This window comes from Protobothrops mucrosquamatus, unplaced genomic scaffold (assembly GCF_001527695.2).
Source record: "Protobothrops mucrosquamatus isolate PMUCROS unplaced genomic scaffold, P.Mucros_1.0 scaffold4956, whole genome shotgun sequence".
NCBI classification, from domain to species: Eukaryota; Metazoa; Chordata; class Lepidosauria; order Squamata; family Viperidae; genus Protobothrops; species Protobothrops mucrosquamatus.
The window spans coordinates 1-16780 of NW_015390839.1; the positions used below are offsets into that span (position 1 = coordinate 1).

General features: G+C 38.1%; 1 protein-coding gene across 1 annotated transcript in view; it reads right to left on the minus strand.

Annotated features, from left to right (window-relative positions):
* Positions 1–23: 23 nt before the first annotated feature.
* LOC107299460 (calcium permeable stress-gated cation channel 1) overlaps positions 24–16780 on the minus strand; it is a gene marked incomplete at its 3' end in the record, with an annotated part of 31707 nt that continues 14950 nt past the window's right edge. Inside the window, exons 5-15 of the mRNA XM_015828816.2 lie at positions 16603–16682; positions 15311–15343; positions 12738–12825; positions 11517–11554; positions 9224–9366; positions 9007–9058; positions 7716–7824; positions 6846–6919; positions 3927–4007; positions 1729–1849; positions 24–157 (exon numbers count right to left, since the gene is read on the minus strand). Coding sequence (XP_015684302.1) covers positions 24–157; positions 1729–1849; positions 3927–4007; positions 6846–6919; positions 7716–7824; positions 9007–9058; positions 9224–9366; positions 11517–11554; positions 12738–12825; positions 15311–15343; positions 16603–16682 — 953 coding nt within the window. The remainder of the gene's footprint in view (positions 158–1728; positions 1850–3926; positions 4008–6845; positions 6920–7715; positions 7825–9006; positions 9059–9223; positions 9367–11516; positions 11555–12737; positions 12826–15310; positions 15344–16602; positions 16683–16780) is intronic.

Genomic DNA, 16780 nt, shown 5'->3' on the forward strand with positions numbered 1-16780 from the left:
GGCCTTGTACTAGGAAGACTCACGTGGCTGTCATTCTTTCATCCTGGAATGTGACGAAGGCCATGTCAAGACGCTTGAGAGCAATCCGGCTGCGTTCAGCATTAAACTCATCTGTCAGTTTCTCCTCTAGCTCCCCATAGTACTGCTCAGCATCCACCTAATCAAAAAGAAATAAGCTTACTTCTTTTTTTTTGTCATTAATTTTAAAGTGTCAGCTAGAATAAATGGGGTCAACAGACTTCCTATATTCTCCCAGAGGCAGCCTTCATTGATTGTCTTTCCAAATAATACATTGGGAAAGAATGTGAAAAGATGTTTGATGGTTTAATCCAAGCATTTCCATCAAGAGGATAAACAAATTATGCTTCTTCTGATGACAGAGTCTATGACCAGACCCGTAATAATATTAACAGCCAGAAAAATCTCTTGGCTGTTCCAGGAAGGTGTGTCAATGCAAGGGAGAGAGAGGAACTGCATCTTTCCAAACCTTTCTGACAGACACCACATGAAATAAAGCAGCAACAACCATATCAAGTAAGTGACAGCTCAGTAACAAGAAGAGATGCCAGATTATAATGTTCTCCCAATGGTACTAAGGGGAGCAGGCTTTCAGCAAAGACACAGAGCTGTGCCACCATCTTTAAAGCTTGTACTGAGCTGTGAATCTGCCCTACAACAAGGCAGAGAGGAAAATGTTATTTTAATAACCATAATCTATTCCTGACTTTAACATAAGCCTGAAACATAGGGCCACTTTAAAGTACCATATGTACCAGTACTGATCAAACCTTTTTCTCTTTTTGCTTTTTTTTCTACCAGGATATTCAAATAATTCCCTTTATATATTTGCTAAACAGATGAATAGTACTGCCATTCGAGTCCCCATCTTGGCCATCAGTCATTCCTTTTGGCCAACTCTCCAACTCTTTGGCCAAGTTTACTGTTATGGGGATAAAAGCAGGGAAGATCCTCTTCTCTGTAACTATCTCCAGTTGCTGGGCCATATTCACACAAATAGAAAACCTGACCCATCATGGTTTCTTTTCAGAGTGAAAAGTGACCTGTGTTTACTTGTATGTCCCTTGATAATGTTCTGAGGCGATAATCACCGAGCATGTAGGTCAGTGTTTCTCAAGCTTGGCGACTTGAATATGGGTGGATTCAACTCCCAGAATTGAAGTTCCCCCCCCATTGTCAGGTTTTCTGTTTGTATGAACATGGCCCAGGTTGAGAAACACTGACGTAGGTGATGAGAATGTGGTATAGCTAGGCTCTCCCTTTTTGAAACAACAAAAATCATTCAGAGCTTAATTGCTCTGTCCACTAAAATGAATGATCTAGAAGTCCAAAGTTGAAATCTTATCTTTGGCATGAGCTTAGCCTAGGCCAGGGGTAGGCAACCTTGGCTCTTTTATGACTCGTGGACTTCAACTCCCAGAATTCCTGAGTCAGCATCAGGAATTCTGGGAGTTGAAGTCCACGAGTCATAAAAGAGCCAAGGTTGCCTACCCCTGGCCTAGGTGAGTAGGATGGCAGAACTGGGCATTCAGTTCTCCTCTTGAGCTGGGCTATTATTTATTTTATGGTCAGTATGTGATATTGAAGGGAACCGTCTCTAGCCCAGGTCAATGATTGGTAGCATGTACACAACAATGAGGGGAACACAAAACCCAAAGTTCCCAGAGCTGGTTTTTTTACAATCAGTTAATATCTTGATATTCTTTGTACCTCTTCAAAGCCACAAATACGGCAGCAGAAAATTCGAGAACAAGGATGGATTTTGATCATAATTTTCCCCTCCTTTTGAGCCTTGGTTGTGAAGTAAAGCCTCCCTTTCATTGCCTTGCGCCTGGCAGGTATAAAATTAGGGGAAAAAATGTTAATGCAGCCATCCATTTCTTTATGACACTTTTCCAAATCTCGTATTTCATGTTCTTACAAATGAAAACTTCTGGCACTTTTGATTTGGAATGAAACTGTAAGAATATTTTCTAGGAACAATGGTGAAGACCAAATGGACCAAATCAAGTTGAATGAGGCTTCCATTAATCCTAGGGTGGATCTGGTGAGTCCTCTCTTTTGCTGACATGTAATTATACTGAAAATAATGTCTGGAGATATCATTCAGAAAATGGTGTGTTTCTTGATGGTATGAAAGCTGATGAATAATGCCAACTGGCAGGAAGGGCACCTATGATTAGAGTACCCTTCTGATGACCTGCAATTTGGTTGATTTTAAAAGGAAAGTAAGATAAATTCATGGACCTTCTCATTGGTTGTTGGTTCTGATGGTATTATTGGAAGACACTCTTGTAGTCACTTTAGATGGCTGCCATTTGTTAGGCATATGATTAGCCACTGTGAGGGCCAAATGCTGGGCATTTGATCTGATGATTCATTGTGTTTATTATGCTTTTAAATTAAACATGTTGCTTCTTTTCTTCTTTTGTCATCAAGGTAAATATATGCCTATTGAATATTTGAGCCATAGTTGCATTCATTTCCAAAAATCATAGAAGACCTCAGCTAGTCCCTTAGTGCTTAAAGTATATGTAAGCAAGACAGATAGATTAGTTGAGGGGAAAAATGTTTCAAACCAAAAATGCTTAGAGAATTCAATATTTTCACATTCCTATAAGAAAACAGTACCTTGCTTAATTATCCACTGGATTTTATATTTCTCCTGAGTATTGAAAAACCTTTCACAGCATCAAAACACATAGTTATAAATACATTTGAAAATATAGCATTTAATTACATATTCTTGAAAGTGTCATATTTTTCTTAATACAAGAAATAAAGGGAAATGTACATTTCTGTTTTATGTTAGGTGGTTGTTTATATATTTAATTTGGATTCATCTCATTTTCTATTACTAACTGATATTAATATTGAAAAAACTTAAGCAAAAGCCTATAGGAAAATAGGATTAGCGTTTTGCACTGCAACCTTCCTTTCACGGAAGCAGCTTCAAAATTGGAAACTGCCTTTATTCATGGAACAAAAGACTGACTGGGCACAGAAAAGGGCTTCAACGTGTTCTTGAAACAAGTGTCTCAGATGATGACATTCTCTCCCTGTTCTGGAATTCAGGTTTGATGCCAAGGATTTTAATTTTCCAAAATGAGCTTGACACATCTTTTCACCAAGACCAGTACCTGTGACTGCTTCTATAGCCCTGTTTTCAGAAAACTAGAAAAGATTTATGGCATTTCCAGATATATTATCATTTTTTAAAATTCCTTTAAGTCTTTGCAATTTCCTTGGCAAGATTTTTCTAGTTCCTAGTTTGTCAGGCTGAGAGCAAATGTGTTGCCCAAAGTCACCCAAGCTGGTTTTGTGCCTAAGGCAAGACTAGCATCTCACTTTCTGTTTCTAGGTTGGTGCCTTCAATCACTACACCAAACTGAACTCTTTTTATGGTCTTCTTTAACTATGAAGTATTCAGTCTAGTGAAATATAACCTGAAATGAAGGTTCTTTTAAAATAATAAATAAAATACACTGAACCAATATATTAAATATATATATTGATAAGGTTTTTTTAAATAGCAAGCTAATATAGAAACTGAAGTGGGTAAAAAAATGCAAAAATGACAGGCAGTGGAAACAGGATTAATGGGTTCTATTATGGCACTTATATTATAAGGGAATAAATAAATGGATAATGAATACCAGGTTAAAAAATTGCTTCTTAAACAAAGGACAAGAAACTACAGTACTTTCTTTTTTGTCTCTTCACCAGGTGAAGAAGGATGATGACATTTTTTTTACAGTGGTGCTAATTATTATTATCTAGTATTTTTTAAAAAAACCAAAACTTCTTCTAGCATGATCCTGATGCACAAAAATCCCAGGACATTTTCCTCCACACATTCTAAGGGATTCAGAATAACTCAGATCTAAGCAAGACATTTGAAAGCCTACCTCTCTGAATCCAGCTTCATCAATCTGCGAACATCAGAGCAAAATTGGACACCGATCACTGTGCAGCTTGGATAAGCCTCACTATCAGAAGAGACAATCAAATTTTTTAATAACAAAGATCTGATATTCCTTGTAGAATGTGCTTGGAAAAATGGGCATCCCAAAACATTGTTCTCACACAAAATCCATATACAAGTCAAGAAGTCACAGCATGCACAGAATATGGTAAAATAGACTGGCTCCAGGAGGATAATTGAGACAAGACTGTATATTCTCCACTTATTTATTCAACCTATATCGGGGGTCCCCAACCCCAGTCAGTGGATCGGTACCGGTCGTTGGGAACCAGGCCGTGCAAGTGGCGGGCGAATACACAAAGCTCCATTTGTGCAAGCGGCGGGCATGTGTGCAAAATCATCCCGTCCTCTGCCAAGTCGCTGCTGCCCAGCTGCTGCTGTTGGTCTGCCAAACCGGAAAGGATGGGGACCGCTGACCTATATAATGAATATATTGTATAACACTGTATACAGTATATTAAGATTGGAAGAAGATGCTGATGACACTAATCTGAAAATGCAAAGAATCTGCAAATACTAGCAATAAAAGTCAAGCAGCACATTGAAAAAAAATGAGACTAAAATTAAATACAAAGAAGTCTAAACTAATGACAACAGGTACAATATCTGGTCTTAGAATTGATTATGAAGAAATGAAAAATGGTACATAGCTTTTGCCTTTTAGAATCAACAGCAAAGTAACAATCAGTCAAGAAATATGCCATAGACTAAATGTGACAGAGAACTATGAAGGAATTGGAAAAGTCATTCAAATACCATGATGTGCCTATACCTACAAAGCTCAGAATAGTGTGAAGCATGATATTCCCTGTGAAATATCATTGGAAAAGTTGAACTTTGATGGAGCAGAACAGCAAAAGCACAACACTTTTGAATCTGATGTTGGAGAAGACTCCTGAGAATACCATTCTTGGCTGTACTATGCACAATAAATTGGCCTTCAAAGAAATCAACCCAGAGTTCTCACTCAAGGCACAAATGTCTAGGTTTGAATTATCCTAATTTGGACACATTAGGCAAAGACCTAGCTATATAAAGAAGGTTAAATGATGCAAGAGGAGGAAGGAAAGTGAAGAAGAGGACAACTAGCAGCAAGAAGGATAGACTCAATCATAGTAATGATGGGTGCACAGTTGGAAGACTTGAAGGACCAGGTTATGGAAAGATCATCATGGAGAAAATATATCTATAGGATCAATAAGAAGCAACACCAACTTGATTGATCATAATTAATCAATCAATGTCCATCAGGAGTCCAAATCAGATTTCAGAAATCAACTCTCACAAGAGAAAATGCTTCATGAAAAGAGAAAATAATAGTTAGTTATTGTAACTGATGTTATTTGAGTTGGCATACTTTTAGAATTAAGAAATAGAACTCCACCTAGGAAAGAAAGGTAGAAGGGGGTGACAAAATCTCAGTTGCTCATTTGATTGACTAATAATTAATTAATTAATCCCACCTCCCCTCCCATCCTGCTTCCGCCCTTCCCATCTTTAATGGGATTATAGTGTTTGACTGGTTTTTAACTTATTTATGTTTTTAGTATATTTATACTTGTTTTTTCATGACTGTAAGCCACCCAGCTGGGCAACCAATAAATTTTATAAATAAATAAATAAAGCCCAAATTATGAATTAGTTATCAATTTTTCGCTGTGGTTTCTATGAGTCACATATATGGGTAGATGGCAAGCTAAATTATTTTCAGGCAGGTTTTGGTAGTCAGAAACAAGGAAGCCATCCTCCCCAAAGTTGCATCCCTATGAGTCAAATGTTCAACCTATAATGCTTCACAGACATTAATAGTTATGCCTGCTCTGTCTAGCAACTGGATGTTCGTGATGGCCTGACACAATTCAGGTGAACTGACTTCTGATGATATCTGGCACAACCCCTATGACAGCAGTCACTCACTGTTCAAAATGAAGCATAATGGAAGTGGGCTTTTTGTGAAAGGCTGATGTCTCATCCAAGTTAAGGTGAATGTTCTATATAGGTCTCTCTCCAATTGGTTAGAGAGATTTGGAAAGAAAATAAAGAGGATGATGTCCTGGTTGAAATGAAATTCTAACACTGTGTTCAGCATTATATGGCCCAAGTGAATTCTAGATATGACGATAAAGCATATAGGTTACTACTGTGTTGCACAGAAATGACCCTGCAGTTTGACAAGTGGTTCAAACATCTTCCCGGTGAGCTTAAAGAATATGAGAAGTTCTGAGCAAGAAGGAATGCTACATGAGCTTAATAATCCTTTCTTATGAGTGTATCTCAATAGCTTCATGTCAAGCTGGAAGAAAGTGTAAAGTGGCATTCTTCAGGGCTCTGTGCTAGGCTGTGTACAGATAGTTCTCAACTTACAACAATTCATTTAGTGACCATTTAAAGTTGTAACAGCACTGAAAAAAGTGCCTTATGATTGTTTTTCACAGTTATGACTTTTGCAGCATCCCTCTAATCCAAATTCAGGTGCTTGGCAACTGGTTCACATTTATGACTGTTGCTGTGTCCCAAAGTCATACGATCCCCTTTTGTGACCTTCTGACAAGCAAAGTCAATGGGGAAGCCAGATTCATTTAACAACCGGGTTACTAATTTATCAACTGCTGTGATTCACTTAACAACTGTGGCAAGAAAGGTCGTAAAATTGGGCAAAACTCACTTTACAAATGTCTCACTTAACAACAGAAATTTGGGACTCAATTGTGGTCGTACATTGAAGACTACCTGTACTGTTCGATGTATTTATTATTGACTCCTCACCATGGTTATCACTAGCTAAAAGAGTTAGAGCACATTTACGAAAAAAGAATAATACTGAGCATGTAGTTGTACTTACTGGAAGTGTTTGACAACAAGAGATGTATCTGTGATCTCTTTGGGAATCCTGGTAACCATCAATGTCCGGGCCAGCTAAAAGACAAGAAGGGAAGAGGTCAGAAGTGGAGACACTTTAATAGGTGTAACATTAGTCAGTTTCCAGTATTTTGCCACTTAAACTCTAGTATTATTTGTACTCGTTATTTTCTACTGGTGTAAGACTACAGACTTAAATTACAGGAGGATACATTTTGCTTAAACATTGCAAGAAAATATTTAGTGGTAAGAAAAATTTAATAATAGAAATGGCTAATTAAAATATTGCTGTGTCACCCTCATCCTGCATGAAGCAGGGCTTGGCATATCTACTCCTATTTTATGACCCTCCAGTGGCAGCTTGCTTATGTGGTAAAAGCTCGCTTCTTTCAGAACAAGAATTGCAGCATTTAAACAATATCAAACCAATATTTGGACAAATTTCTTCCCTGGCCTGATGCAACATATGATAAATGTCTAAATCAGGGGTCCCCAACTCCCAGTTCATGGACTGGCACCGGGCGGCAGCATTCCAGCAACCGGGCTGCACAAACAAGCAAAGCCCCATCTGCGGGATGCAGGCAGCACATAAAACCACGCCCCCTCCAGTCTGCAGAAAAACCTCTCTCCACGTAACCGGTCCCTGGTGCCCAGAAGGTTGGGGACCTCTGGTCTAGATCAGTATTTTTAAGTCTTGACAAATGTAAGATATGTGCACTTCAACTCCCACAATTCCCCAGCCAGAATGCAGTCCACACATCTTAAACTTGCCAAGGTTGAGAAACACTAGCCTAGATGTGCATCTCTGAAAGGGCAGAAAGGAAGGTGTCAATGAGACCACTGCAATTATTACCTTTTCATTTTCCTTATACTCTAATTGGATGGAATGATGAGTCATGCAGAGAACAGTGATGATGAAATAGAGGAGAGCAAAGATACTGTGCAGCCACAAGAGACGGTCACTGTAATAAGAGCAAAAATGAGAGACATTTTCAGATGGGAAAAAATAGATATCTTTATTAGAAAACAATATAACTACTATTTCCTGGAAGATGCCAGCCATTCCTTGTTTTCAGCCATTGATTCAAAGTCTATGGAGATTCTCAGTCATCCAGGCCATGGTTGTCCCAAAGGTGCTTTTTCATGAGGCAAATGGGCTTTCTTGTTTTTCTTTGAAGACGTTTCGCTTCTCATCCAAGAAGCTTCTTCAGCTCTGACTGGATGCCTCCTGAAAAAGTTGCCTCCTGAAAAAGCACCTTTGGGACAACCATGACCTGGATGACTGAGAATCTCCATAGACATTTAGCTATGCACTTTGGGATGAACACCCTTCAATTGGTGTGGGAGTATGAACGGATTTCCAGAAAACATTGCAGACTACAGGAACAGGGCAGAAAACATCCTGCAGCCAGAAGGCTCAACACCCATTTGCACTACTCAGGTAACCCTGAGGACACAGAAAACCTCCATATGGTCCCAATGACTCTCTAAAAGAATGCAAATGACCAGCTGTCTGCAAGGAATATAAATCCTTCCATTCCCCACCAACCAGTCAGAGTTGAAGAAGCTCTTTGGATGAGAAGCAAAACATCTTCAAAGAAAAACAAGGAAGTCCAGTTGCCTCCTGAAAAAGCACCTTTGGGACATTGATTCAAAGCCATCTGTCTATCTGTAATACAGAAAGTTGGCTTCACCGTTGCATGCTGTCACAGAATCATGATTAATGCATGGAAGAAGCCTTAGTCAAGCAATGTCTTAAAGGAAAACAAATCATTTTAATGCTTGCAAGGTAGAACACCAAAACAGAACTTTCATTTGGCATCAATTCAAAATGACACAGCTAAATTATAGAAATCAGTGGTGCAGAATTAGTCAAAGACAATAGTTCTTTTTGAGGGGAAGCTTAGTTGGACAGAAATTTATATTTATTATTTGTAGCTTACAATTGAACATTGTTCATATTGAAGCAATCCACCTGTTCTCACACACACACATATATATATATATACTGGGCTCAGAATGTCAGGCAAACTAAATAAGGATTTATTGAACATTTATTTATTTATGTATTTGCAGAAAGTGCCTCACAATGCCATCATTACAAACAGTGACTAATTCACCTCCGAAGAAATGGAATTACTTACTCTTTGGGAACATTTGCAATTGTGGTTCGGCCAAAATTAGCTGGATTTTTTCCTGAAAGAGAGAAAGGAGACAGAAGTTAGTACATTTTTAACAAAAGGCATTTTATTCTTCTTAGCATAGCATTCTACTCAAAAGTTGTACAGCGATATTTTTAAGCGTTTGAGATACTGGTGCTCTCCACAATTAATTGCCCAGTGAATTTAAAGGGCTACCTACCAAGGAGATCACCAGAGAAGTTGACGGGAAGGATGACAGCCACAGACAGCACACAGGCAATCAAGAGCAACACCAACAGATGCCGCTGGAAAGAGAGGTAGGTTGTGGCATCAACTCCACACTTGCTTTGAATTTCTTCATCTCTGAGAAAGAAAGAGAAAGAAAAAGAAAGAAAAGAAAGAAAGAAAGACATATCAACCCAATGAGATCCCTTTCTACAGTTTTCCCTTCATCCAGAAATGAAAAAAAAAGAACAGCATTGACTATGTAATTTTTCTGCCAGAATAAAATAAACGATATAATCATAGAACAGAGGGATTTTATTTCTGTGCTTTATGTTTTATAAAATTAGGACTATGTGACCCCAAAAAAGTATTAGCAAGGCTCTTTAGTCAGTAAGTATGCCTACCCAAACAGGAATTCCATTCCTTACTATCTTGAATATCCTCAAATCAAAGAAGGCAATAAAACAAACAAAATACCCCACCTAAAACCTTAAAACAAGTTTTTCAAGTGGAATCATTTTAGCATAAAAGGATGGAAAGAGCTTGAGAAGAAGTTCCCCTTAAACAAAACAATAATAAAGTGAAATAGCAATATATAATTGTAATTCAGTGCAAAGTTGCTTTTCTGAACCATCATATATGACACCTCAAATACCGGAACCACCTTACCTAACCGGGTGCTCTCTAGATGTGATGGATTGCAACCCTCCTTATCTCCAGCCAGCAGGAAACCTGCAGTTCAACACATCTAGAGGGCACAAGGTTGGGGAAGGATGGGTCAGAGTGATAAGAAAACAGCATTAATTAATTTGGTTTCAAAAATTTATTCCGTTTACTTCCCCACACACCCATTTGTTTCTTTTCCAGGTTTTCATATGTAAATTATTCTGTTCCACTTATGCATCCATCTGCATTCTTTTTTTAAAAAAAAAGTCTGACTCAATACAGATGAGGAACATACTTCTAAAGAAATGTGTACTGGTTTTCCTCACATATGGCATTTCCAAATATATTTTAGAACATGAACTTCACATGCTTTGGATTTTTTTTTTAAAAAATGACTTGTGTTATAAAATCCAGTCCCATGAGAAATCCAAACAATCACGATGTTTGAATTTGCTTATTAAACACTGAGGTATTGATTAGGAAGAAGAGGGACTAAATTATTTTCCCAACACTAACAATTATTATTATTATTATTATTATTATTATTATTATTGTTGTTGTTGTTGTTGTTGTTGTTGTTATTGTTGTTATTATTGTTATAAATTCTATCTTAGTAAGAGCCATTCTTAGAGATCACCCATCTCACTCTCAGAGCGACTCTGGCAGTGTGTAATTAAAAACATAAAAACCATCTAAACATACTATATCTCAGTAAAAGGCAGCTTTTTGTGATAAACAAACCCTTCCTTTTTCCTTAAAAATAATATCTTTATGACACAACAATAGCTAAATGAGTGGGAAGATTTCTTTTGCTTGAAGAGGTAACTGAGTGGGAGGAGAAATTAATTCCTTATTGAATTTCCAATCTCTTTCTCTCTCTCTCTCTCTTTGGAAAGGAAACAGAATTTTCATAGTGGCTTAGTTGGCTATCTGGAGAATTAGGCTTCAGATTGTAGAGGATAAATTTTTCATCATAAAATGCCACATGCGTCTTAAATTTTGCATGTGCAAAATGCAAAAGGGGTTTTCTGCTACCTAATGATAACCAAGTAATAATAATTTCATTCATTTATTTCTTATTCCATTGATGATTTAGTAGTTTTTTTTATTAATTCTTTGATTAAAACATGGCAATTCAGGGGCTGTTTTCAATTCAAAACATTCAAGAGAGGAGACAGCTCAGGCTAATCAGCCACTCCTTTCCAATTAAAACAAATCAGTGATGCTTTAGTGGTGCTCTGTCCACTAAAACCAGAGCAATGTATATATAAGCCTTAAAGTTGGATTATCTATCAACAACTGCTGTTGCTACACTTGTAAATCTCAGCCATCTGAAGTATAGGGCTCACTTTGCTGAACAATAGGTCCAGCCCCATCAAAGCCATGTTAATCTCCCGTCATAATGAGGCCTGTAATTATATGCAGTGCATATCTATTCAAAATAAGCTTCTGTGAATTCATTGTTGCTGATTCTCAGCAAGAGCAGAAAAAAAATCAGTTTTCATAGACAAGTATCAAACAGTCCATGGCTGAAGATATCATCACAGTACTGTAATCAATCACATGAAAGATGGAGCAGGTTATGAATTTTCATCAATATCACCATAGTGGCATGTACTCACTTCATCTGGTAAATTGAAAGAAGCCAGGAGCAGAATCCCTAGAAAGAAAATTGGAGAATTTCAATGAGCTGGCTAAAATCAATTATAGAAGAAACAACTATTTATGGCTGTTTGTTCCCCTAGATATGGTGTAAGAGTAAAGTAACTGAGCATATTATTAAACTTGTCTTAAACAAGGGTAAAATATTTATGGGTCCCCTTAATGCCAAGTAACATTGGCCATAGGGACATATGGTAGGACAGTGATGGCAAATCTTTTAGAGACTGAATGCCCCAAAACTACCCTGCCCGTGCCTACCCCCGCTCCACCTGCCCCCAAACCCCGTCCCACCCACCCACAGGGCCACCCACTGCCTCCACGGCCCACTGTAGCAGATCGCCCAGGCGACCCTGCAGTGCCATGGTGGCCACGTCCTCCGCCCGTGCACCGCAGCAACATCTGTGCATGACAGGGCACAAGGGCGGAGTCTTGTCCCTGCTGCCATGTCCTAGGCTGTGCTGCTCTGTGCGGGCCGTGCCCACGGATGACTCTCCAGGGGGCTGCTGGTGAGGAGGGGGCCATGGGGGAAGGAGGGGTTGGGGAGAGGAGGGGTTGTGGGGATGACGTGCATGCCCACAGAGAGGGCTCCGAGTGCCGCCTCTGGTACACATGCCATAGGTTCGCCACCATCGTGGTAGGAGTTAAATTTAACATCTAGAAGGACATACATTTCTCAACTCTTGGCTTGGAATCAGAAAGATACAGTAAGGGACTTGGCCATGAGATTAGCATTCAAACTTAACAGGGATATACAATTTTAAAACTGATTTACTGTGTAGGAAATAAGCCATTAGGAAGACAGGTTGTCCAAATGTCTTTTATCTTTTCCAGACATTTTTTGGGGAAAATCTTGTACAAATGATCAAAAGCGGGAGTTTCAGACAGATGGACCATTCACCTCATTGAACTTGGCCATTCTCTTGATCTAACATCATCATCAAATTACTATCAGAAAATAGCAGCTTGATAAGAGCAACAATGACAATCACTTTTGCCTTATTGGGAAATTCACATGTCCATAAAGCCGATAGAGGTCATTCACTCTCAAGGCATCAGCAACCCTGTTTTTGCCTTCCTATAACTAGTTGATGGAAATGACCAATAGGGATAGGAATTCTCTTTGTCATGCAGTTTTTTTTTTCATAAGCCCCCCTCCCCCTCAAAGCCTCTCTCAAACTTACCACATCTTTGTTGTCAGCATCCAAGGGGCTGCTCTCAGAAGGGGACTTTTCTTTTTCACTTTGTTCTCCATAGAAGAGGGATGTCAGGCTTCCCATATATAGGAAGTAAATGGCAGAAAGAAGAAAAGAAGGTGGAATGTGGAAAGAGAGAGAGACAGGAGGAAGAAAGTGTAAATTGGAGATAGATGAAGAAAAGAAAAAGAACAGGGAGAGGAATATTATTCTGACCAGGCCACTTTTAAATATCTACAGTTCCACAACCTCAGGACACCAACAAGCTTCTAAAAGAAGAAGAAGAGTGACAATATTCCAAGAAGATACTGATGCTCAGGAAAGTTCAAGAAAACATATGTCTGCCCTTCCCCAATAAATGTTACAGCTTTGGTGGTCTTGGAAAAAGTGTGAAGGTGCCACTCACTATAGAGAGTATGGAATTGGAAGCCAGAAGAACATATGCAGCCAAAAGCATTTTAATGAACTGAGAACTTTGGGATTGGACATATATCCTTGTTCTTCACTGAATCACTATGCTCTGGATTCTCCATCTTTATTGCTTTGTAACTTTATTATTTCATTTTGCATGAGAAGAGACAATTTGCTTCATATTTTTCGCACCATTTGAGATCATGGTGTCAATGATTATATTGCCCAATTATATTAAAAGCACTAATAATTTAAGATGAAATACAAGATTAATGGTAAATTTGTTTTCCACAGTTTGCTTATGCAGCTCTTATCAATGGAATAAAACTAGTAAGAAGAACAAAATACATGGTACAGAATGGAATTATCCATAGTTCAACTATTCTGAGAGCTCCAACAGATGGTATGACCTGGCCTTGGGTGTGCTAGCAACAATTCTTACTTCTTAGAAAGACTTAAATTCCAGTTTCTTTATTGCTCTCTCCATCTGTTCATTTTTCTGCTCTTAGGAAGCAGAAGCAGATACTACTACTTTAGCATCTTTATGTATATAATGGCCAGGATGGAGAAACTATGATGTTGCTGAATTGTAATTCCCAATAATCCTTTGAATTTTTTTTATCTAGTACAATAGCATCTACAATGAATTTCTGCTTCTTTTTTTAAATTGAAGTTGCTGGGAATTACATTTGGGAACTTCTGCAGGTGAATAGTCCCCCCAATTAGGGTTGACCATATTTATATCTACCAAAGTACAGTATAGCAAACCCCAGCACGGAAACCACAATTTGACAAGTCTGGAGCTCACCAGAACTTTTTTTCTTCTCTGCTGTTGCTCTCTGTTACCCTAGACATTTGATCCATTAGTTAGTGGAAAAAATAAGGGCACCAAACTTGTTACAGCATTGCTATTATGCAGTGATACTCCCTGCATAGCAGCATGACTGAGGTAATGCAAGTTGCCTATGGAAGAACTCATAACCTAAGCATCTCTTTGCTCATAGGTAGCATTTCACAATTATGCTAAGACCAGAATTTAAAACCCTCATTCTGGATTTTATTTCAATATCTACAATCTTTGGCACTTACTTAAACATTATATCCGAAAAAGATGTACCATAAATGGGAGAAGGAATAATACCCAGAGCCAAATCAAATCACCAGTGGAAAAGTAACACACTATTTATACAAACCAAGGGTTAATAAATTTTACATAATAGCATTAAGAATGGCCCGATCAGAATTTCAGCAAGAGTAATTTCAAAACTGTAGCATTCATGAAAAGGACACCCACTACATATTATAAAAATGTGATGCTCTAGATTAAAAGCATGGATATTTGGAAATACTACTGTAAGGTAATGGTGAAGAAACAGAATTTTAAGTATTAGATGCTGACTCTAACTTTCCCATTCACCCAACATTAAACAATCAAATGAAACCCATCATTATCAGACAGACAATATATTATAGATTAACAACCAAGAGAATATTTTAAAGGAGTTTACCCATATTACCAGATGACATTCAAACATTCTATAAAAGAAAGAAAAGCCACTGCAAAATGGGAAGGAAGTGAATTTAAACAATCAGAAGTAGAATGTCTATGGAGATTCTCAGTCATCCAAGTCCTGGTTGTCCCAAAGATGCTTTTTCAAAAGGTAACTGGACTTTGTTTTTTATTTCCTTGAAGACGTTTCGCTTCTTGTCCAAGAAGAACTGAAGAAGCTTCTTGGACGAGAAGTGAAACGTCTTCAAGGAGGAAAAATCCAGTATCCTTTTTAAATAGCACATTTGGGACAATCAGGAGCAGATTCACTCTATTTGACATCTCTACCAAACTAATCCAATCTGCCTCCACCACTCACCCACCTTCTCTGCCTCCTCTGGAAGAGAGAAAATATAACTGACATAAATTTATTTTGTTTTGATCCTGAGTCTTTTTAGTTTCAAGGCCAAGAACTCCTTGAAATACAAACGGAGAAACATTTTCCATCTCGACAAACATTGATTTGGGGAAAGCTAATTGATCCTGGGTGGAATTGATAAGACTCTCAAATGCTCCTTTAAAAGCAGTGGCAATTCTTTTTTTCACAAGAATTCTCAATTCCCCAAGCCTTCGATTCCCATATCACCACTGTATTATTTACTCGTAGGAGTTCCATGTGCTTGGAGGCAAACGGCTGATTAAAAAAAGAACAACAACAGTAATCAGTGGGAGGGAAACCTTCAATTAGTAATAACAAGCAATGTTATTAACTGAGATGGATGGAATGAAGATGAACATCTCGAAAAGGGTCAGAATTAGAAAACTGCATTGGTGTTTTTTCCCCCCAAGAAAGCTGTTTTTATTATTCCTACATTACAGGGAGTAGAAGGAAATCTATTAAGGCTAACATATAGCTACCGCTTAGGGAAATCAATCCTGAGGCAAGTGATCAACTAGACATTTCTTGGCTCATGGTTCATTGATTTATTTCACTAACTAGCTCTCATGTAATCTTCTGCCCAAAAGCATCTTCCACCTTGGTCTCCTCAGTTCTTCTTTACTAAAATATGCTTTTTAAGTTCACCATCTTCCTCCAGACATCTTAACTTTCAAAACTTTGTCTGGTGGCAATCCCAGTTGAACTTTTCAGCACCACATATCAAAGCAATGGATAAGGTAAGAGGTTAGACAACTTTTTTTCCATATTCCATCAGTGGTATAATTTCAGTCAGTTCTTTGGTATTGTCACAGTGTGATTTTGTTGCTGCTCCTGTCTTTACAGTTGTGCAGTTTTACTATATTGATGGAATATAGAAACATTTTGGGTGGAGAAATCTGTACAACAGTGAAACAATCTATTTTTAGAAGCTGTGGGTTCTCCATTGCTGGAGGCTACAAAGAAAAGATGAGACAGCTTCTTCTTGAGGGCAGTTCAACTGGTTTTCATGCACATTAGTAAGAGATGGACTAGATTATTTTCATGGTCCCTTTCAACTACAATTCTGTGATTTCATCTTATGTTGCAAATGTTATGAAGGTGCCTTGGACCGTTCATCTTTTAAAAGTGAAATTTAAGGGAATTTCATTATTTTTTTTCTTCTATTGGAATTAAGGGACATTGCAAAAATCTTTCACAGTCCACTAGTCATGTAGATTTAATGACATTTTTTCTATTATTATGCCAGGTTTCGAAGCTTTAATAATACGGCCCTGGTGCATTTTATTCTTAACAGAGCACCCATCAGTACTGATAATTTTGGACTATGAATAGCAGCCATCTCCAGTCTGATGTCTTCCAAAATGTTTGGACTGTTAGGGGCAGGTAATACTTAAGAGTTGCAGTCATAACACATCTGTTGACATTAAATTGGAAAAACCTGGGAAACAGCAAATTATTCCACTATTTTCTGTGGCCTTCAGCCTTTCCATCCTGTTAGAAAGGTTAGATTTTACCTGTCATTATCCATCAGCAAGGCGAGGCGCCCATAATCCCAAGCTGCTTTCCGAAGGCAGGAAAAGATGAAGAGAAGTACCTGCAGTTGGAGAGAAGCACTATCGGCTTAATGATCCTCTTCACTAAGTAAATACTCCATTCCCTTTTCCCCGTCTGTGACAGAAATTGCAATAAATG